The sequence below is a fragment of the Schistosoma mansoni genome, assembly GCF_000237925.1.
Source record: "Schistosoma mansoni, WGS project CABG00000000 data, supercontig 0199, strain Puerto Rico, whole genome shotgun sequence".
Taxonomy (NCBI): domain Eukaryota; kingdom Metazoa; phylum Platyhelminthes; class Trematoda; order Strigeidida; family Schistosomatidae; genus Schistosoma; species Schistosoma mansoni.
In genome coordinates, this window is record NW_017386074.1 from 1,526 (window position 1) to 8,784 (window position 7,259).

The 7,259-nt window shown below is 33.0% G+C and overlaps 1 protein-coding gene across 1 annotated transcript; it reads right to left on the bottom strand.

The window, feature by feature from the left end:
• Nucleotides 1–4,969: 4,969 nt before the first annotated feature.
• Nucleotides 4,970–5,296, bottom strand: Smp_204970 (unnamed protein product; the record flags this gene model as incomplete). The annotated part of the gene is made up of 1 exon (XM_018793599.1): nt 4,970–5,296. The coding sequence occupies one exon, from the start codon at nt 5,294–5,296 to the stop codon at nt 4,970–4,972; it is 327 nt and encodes a 108-aa protein (XP_018647122.1).
• Nucleotides 5,297–7,259: the final 1,963 nt, after the last annotated feature.

Genomic DNA, 7,259 nt, shown 5'->3' on the forward strand with positions numbered 1-7,259 from the left:
CAGTGTGGTGGATTTTTTATCATTTATCATACTATTTTCTGTATTGTCTATGTTTCAACTTACTTCTTAATTTATCTAGTTAGGTATTTGTATGAACTTATGATTCCTTTGTACTTGACGTCTACCTGATTTTGAATTCTATATACAATATGTTCGTTTGTGTTCACTTAGTTCTATTTGACCTTAATTGTGTTATTTCGGGAATTCCTAGTTAATACAATAATTCAAATACTTCTAATCATCACATTTACGTTGCGATGGAGCCATTGATGGGACAGTTGGACATACATTCAAATTCTGAAGCTTTTGAGGATTATATAAAAAGGTTAGAAATCTAGAACATCACCAGGAAAGATTTGAAGGATGATAAAATTGTGGCACACTAGTTAACCGTTTATTGTTTCATGGAGAAATATTCTTATCAAGTATATATGTGATTAGATTGTTCAAAATGTTTTCCGTTAATATATCCCACAGTGATTATCGTCTTAATCTTCTTATAAGATTAACCAAACTTATGATGAACTCAAACCGGTGACTATATTCTGGCCTCTGACTAATTACTTTATATTCACGAACGTCTTATTTCACTATCAGTCACTTATTTATAGTAAAACAATTTCTTTGACATTAACCAAGAGATGATTGATTGAAGAAATAGGTAAGTTAGATTTTGACGTTAACTAAGACCTTGACATTTCTATACAAATGTTCTTACATGCGAAACCATGGTTAAACACCTAATTATCTTCATACATACAAGATAGTTATTCTTAAGATTTATAAAGTTAATTAAGAACTTTAAAAAGTGTAGACATGATTATTATAACATTTTACTTTTTATATAGTAAAGTTGGTGTAGTTTTGCACTAGGATAGTTATTCTTTAGATTGGTTTCATGAATGCATCAATGTTGGAACACCATTGAAAAACAAAAAGTACTGGACGGTCGTTTCGTCCTAGTATGGGACTCCTCAATAGTGTGCAACCATGATCCCACATCGCAAGGTTTGAACCCAGGACCTATCAGTCTCGCACACGAACGCTTAATCTCTAGACCACTGAGTTGGCATACAACGGTGTTATTGTTTAACTTCAACCAATCGACGAAATCGAACAACCGTCCACCATTGCCTTCGGTGGGTTACTATCTCACAACAGACCCGGTCCAGTGTTCTCGCGCACGAGACTGATAGGTCCTGGGTTCGAATCTCACGAGGCAAGATCATGGATGCGCACTGTTGAGGAGTCCCACAATAGGACGAAACGACCGTCCAAGGCTTCCAGGTTTTCCATGGTGATCTAGCTTCAATTGACTGATGATCTCAACTATTAAAATTACTATAATATCCACAAAAACTTTTAATATTGTCCTCCAGTAGATCCTCATCAGGAGGATTAATAAGAAATTCCCCATAAATTTTACTCATAATTCAATTTTTTTGCTCGAACATTCATAACTATTACATACGGCATTTCATTCACAGAACACTGATAGTACCCATGAAGTAAGAAAACGTATTTTGTTATCGGTTTTTCACAAGAAATGACAGCGACAAGTAAGTAATAGCACATATTTTATTTATCCTAATGGTTTATTCAGAAGATTTAATGTAAGCTTATCTACTGTGAGTGTTAGATTGATGGTAACAAATGTTTTTAGAGTCTATTGATTTGCATTAAATGAAATTACATTATATGACCTAAATAATTTATTTGTTTGACCTTCATTTCTAGTCTAGGCAACCAAACGTCATTTGAAAATTGAAAAAAGTAATAGCCTCATAAGTGATTAATAATTTATTATGTTGACACTCAATTTCATTGATGATTGTCAACAATTGTGTTGTAGTTGCATTCTCTCAGGTTACAAATTCATTAAAATAATACAACTAGAGAGATTATTTCAATTAGGACGCATATTTTTTTGTCTGTTTAGAACCCCGTAAGTCGGATTTACTTGTATCCCATCGTTGATATTTATACTGGAACTGGAATCCAGTTTATCTTGTTCAAGATGACTGACGTGGTATCCGTCAAGCAATTGAGTGCAGATAGGCACCAACTTATTTGACAGTTATGATATTTATATTGTTATTAGTGGTTTGGGTTGTTAATTTTTAAAAGTGAAATATTTATCCACGTTGGATATTTTCCAAATCAGAATGATCTGATAAAAATAATCTAAAACTGAGAAACACACGAAGGAAAAAAAGGAAATAATGGTATACACATATTCACTTTCGTTTAACGTACAACTGATGATCAGAATCAAGTTTACAAACTATCTTACTTACATACTTGCACCTGTTACTCACAATGAAACATAGGCCGCCGAACAACATTCTCTAACCCACTCTGTCCTGGGCCTTCCTTTCTAATTCTATCCAACTTTTGTTCATTCTTCTCATGTCCGTCTCCATTTCTCGAAGTAATGTGTTCCGCCTGTAGCTCCTCCTAGGGCTACTGCCGATCCCAAGCCCGGATAAAGGAGGAAGGTCGAGCATGGGGTTAGTTACCCCGTCCGGTAGAAAACCAACTCGCTAAAAAAACGTTAACCAGAAAAAATTATTCAAAACTATCTAACTATCAAACATTAAATTTATCTTATAATCCATTGTTTTCTGATATGTTCAATTTAAAAATTGTTTTTTCTTTGCATAGATTATTTTATTTTCAATAACTTCTTGTATTACGTAATGTTGTAATTTGAATGAGTTGTTTTCAATACAAAAAACTTACCTAATAATCAGCAATTCATTGGAATAACAGTGAAAATCATAGAAAAAAAGAGCATATCTTGGACCTTATGATAAAATTTGTAATTCTATTTGTTCAAAAATAATTTAGACAAACGTTTTAGTAAAGATGGATAGTGTCTAGCAGTAGAATCTAGGATGCGCGTTTCGTCCTATTTAGGACTTGTCAGACGGATGTACCCGCATCTCAGAGTTGATGTTCACTCTGAGACTCGAACCCAATAACGTTATCTAGTTATACGACTAGCTACTAAGTTCTGATAGCCACTTGCTCGTGCAATAGGATGAAGTTATATTTACTTGGTGTTGTTTATTTGTATCTTCCTATCTTTATTTAGGACTGTAATTGATCAGTCTCTTATTGGCATATGTACATCCTGTTCGGATTGCCTTAATTCACAAAGATTATAAGCAAAGATGTGTAGTGGCTAGCAGTGGAATCCAAGATGGGCTCATTCAGGACTCGTCAGTTGGATGTATCTGAATCTCAAAGTTATCGCTTGTGACTTTAGGCAATATCGAGGCAGTCCACACAGGATACATTAAAACAAACAAACAAACAAAAAACAACCTTTTTCTTAAACAATCATAAAACCTTTTTTCCTGTTTTACATTTTCATTTTTGTCCTTAACGATTTAAATTGTATACAAACAAAGAAAATGTTAAATTAAACAATGTATAAACAATAGACTATTTAGTAACAAATAGCTCTCTCTACATATATACAATTGAGGTTGTTCATTTAAACAAAAGATTTCCAAAAAAAAAGAAAAGAAAAAAAGATGAAAGAAAGATTCATTCACAAATTGTTTTTTCTTCTTTTTTTTCTCTAATTTGTCAATTAACAGTTTTTCATATCATATTTTATCTATTTAAGAAAAAAAAGAAAAGAAAAGGGGGGGGATAAAATCTTAATTAACGAAGTTTATTTAACTGAACTTCTTGTAATTACATTGGTTAGATAAGGCACGTAAAAGAAATAAAATAAAGATGAAGATGAATTTAACGTCTAGATTATCATCAACAACAGCAACAAGAAAAAAGTCAAAGATGATACATTAATTTTTCAATGTTTTACTTTGATCTGTCATAATTAAAATGAATAGAGAACTTGAAATTAATTGTATGTATTAAAGATATTGTAAGAAGATTGTTTAATGGAATTTCTCTCGGTCAGTCAGCTACAATGTAGGACTAGGCACATATATGGATCGGTCCAAGTTGCCACATCTCATTAGCATAACATGATGAACACCGAATTCATAAAAGTAGTTACTTCAATGGTACTAATATATAAAAAAAGGATAGTGTATAAGGAATTAAAGAATTAGTTGGTGGAAAGAAAGATATAAAGCAATTCGATCTCACAGTGTATACAGCTATACCATTGTGATCGATTCTGAGTCATATCACCTAGAGTCTCATACCATTGGTTACAGTAGTCATGAGGACCCCAAAAAAGTAGTCTGTATCTACCAAACTGACTCAGATAATAAGTAACTTTACGGACTGATGCCTCGATATAGCTTTGATTCATTATTGCATTATAAGCAAAGGTGAATTAAGGCTATATCGAGGCAATACGCACAGTATGCACATATGCCAATTAGGGACTGACCAGTTGCAGTCCTAACACATCAATGAGAAGATTCAAACGAACAATTCATAGTGAATTTAAACTTCACCCCATTGCACAAGCAAGTGGCTATCAGGACTCAGTTGCTATGCGATGGCGTTTGAAGAGAACGTTACTGGGTTCCAGTCCCAGAGTGAACATCAACTCTGAGATGCAGGTATATCCAGCTGACGAGTCCCAAATAGGACGAAACGATCATCCTGGATTCTACTGTTAGATACTATCCATCTTTGCTTACAATATTTTCTCAATTCTTTCAAAATTATTAAACTAAACAGATATTCATAAGAAGTTACTATTAAGTAGTTAACAGTTACCTATAAAAAAAAATAGTTTCCCTTTCTCCAAATAGTATCCATTCAGATTTAGTGAAACATTAAAGAAAATAAATCGTCGGAAATTTAATTTTTTTTAAAAAAATTAAAAAAATAATTTAATTCTCATTAAAACAATAAACTTCAAAAAAAAACATTCTAATTTTCTTATGACTTTTACCGTTTAATAAATGTCTCATGAGAAAATGTTTTTTTATCTTTATTGTAAAAATATACGTTTGTTTGTGTACTTGTTTGTTTAGTTGTTTGTTTGTTTGTTTGCCCGTTTGTTGGTTTGTCTGTTTGTTTGTGTGCTTGTTTGGTTGTTTGTTTGTTTGCCTGTTTGTTGGTTTGTTCGTTTGTTTGTGTGCTTGTTTGTTTGGTTGTTTTTTTGTTTGTTTGCCCGTTTGTTGGTTTGTTTTTTTCTTTGTGTGCTTGTTTGTTTAGTTGTTTGTTTGCCTGTTTGTTGGTTTGTTTGTTTGGTTGTTTGTTTGTTTGCCTGTTTGTTTGTTTGTTTTTCTTTGTATATTACAATTATATTGAAACTGTAATGAAAGTTTATTCCATTTAATTTTAATACTCCCATGTGGGATAATGAAGTTTTTTTTTGGGGGGGGGAATTTTTTCCTAACAAAATAAAAAGATTTAAGTATCGATTTAGTAAGTGTAAAATTTGATAAATGAAAGGTATGTTTTATTTAGGTTATTTAAGACTATTACTATATATTTGGTCTAATAATCGAATGAAGTTGAAAGGATTTTTGTATGTATTTGATGAGATCAATGTTCCCTGGTTTTTTGATTGTATCCCGAGAGAAATCTGTGATCAATAGAACTTAATAGATAAATTACTTACGATAATTTAACTTAATTATGACATATAGTTGATTTTAGAAGTCCATTGAAGCTAGATTACCCTAGAAAACCTGGAAGCATTGGATGGCCGTTTCGTCCCATTAGGGACTACTCAGCAGTGTGCATCAGCGATCTCGGCTAGTGAGATTCGAACCCAGCACCTATCAGGCTTGTGCGCGAGCGCTTAACCATTAGACCACTGAGACAAGGTCGGCATCTGACGGTGTTAATGTCTAACTTCAACCAATCCAAGAAATTGAGCAACCATTCACCAATGTCTTCAGTGAGCTGTTATCTCCTAACAGACCTCGTTGAACTCTACTGGTGACTGTACCTCACTAGAACTCCAGGAAACACCTCATGGAGCCACTCACTGCTGAGTATGTGATCATTATCAAAAAAGGGGGTTTGTGAAGATTTAAAAAATTTTTATATAGTTGATATCATGAGTTCAACCAGGTCTGTTGGGATATATTAACTCACTAAAGACATTGGTGAATGGTTGCTCATTTTCTTGGATTGGTTGAAGTTAGACATTAACACCATTGGATGCCGGCTCAGTTGTTCTATAGGTTAGGCGCTCGCGCGCAAGACTGATAGTTTCTGGGTTCGAATCTCGTAATGCGGATTCGTGGATGCGCACTGCTGATGAGTCATATTCTGGGATGAAACGGCCATCCAGTTCTTCTACGCTTTCAATGCTGGTTTAACGTTGATCGAATCATGATCTCAAACAAGACCCAACAATCTCCACAGTCCCATAGGGATAGTAGGAAATATTTGAAGCTTGAAGGACAAAGGTCAACAGATTTTGTTTAGATCCTAGGTTTTTGTTCTTTAAGATAGGTTTCTGCAGTGATGTTTGCTTTTATAGTCAATGTGATGTTTAATTCAAAGTCAAAATGAACATGTTTAAAGTAAAGTATGAAAAATTCATTTTTTCTTATCGGTTTTCTAAATCTTCCTATTGATGTTTAGAACATCAATTGATCAGTCTCGTATTGGTATATTCACTTAAAACAAACGGTCCTGGGTTCGTGTTCCTGAGTGAACATCAACATTGGGATGCAGGTACATTCAGCTGATGAGTTCCAAATAGGATTCCAATGCTGGCTAATATCCGTTTCTGCTTATAATGCATGTGAATTAAGACAATTTCGATGCAATACTCACAGCATTGATATATGTTAATAAGAGACTGATCCATTGCAGTTCTAAACATCAATGTGGAAATTCAAGCAAACAATACCCTATGAATTTTAAAGAAATTGTGAAATACAACATCTTAAGTACATAATTGTTGACGTATATCTTCATTCATATACTTGAATTAAGAAAATGGATTCATTACTTAATGTTGTTCAGGTCTATAATTCAGTTCCACTTTTATTTTACAAAAGCGAGTTCAGATTGTAAATTTTTATTCCATACATGTACATTAATAAATATTTTTGTTGTTACCATGGTAACACAAATTTATTATCAGAAGGGGGTTTCTGTGGTTACTATAGTAAGTTTAATAATTGAGATCATGAGTTAATTAAAGCTTGACCACTATGTAAAAAACATAGAAGCACTGGACTCATGATCTTAATTATTGAAATTACAAATTTAATTGCTCTGTTTTGTATATAAAAATATTCAGTTTATAGTTTTTTTTATTTTTTATGGTAAATAATGGAAGACAAACAAAT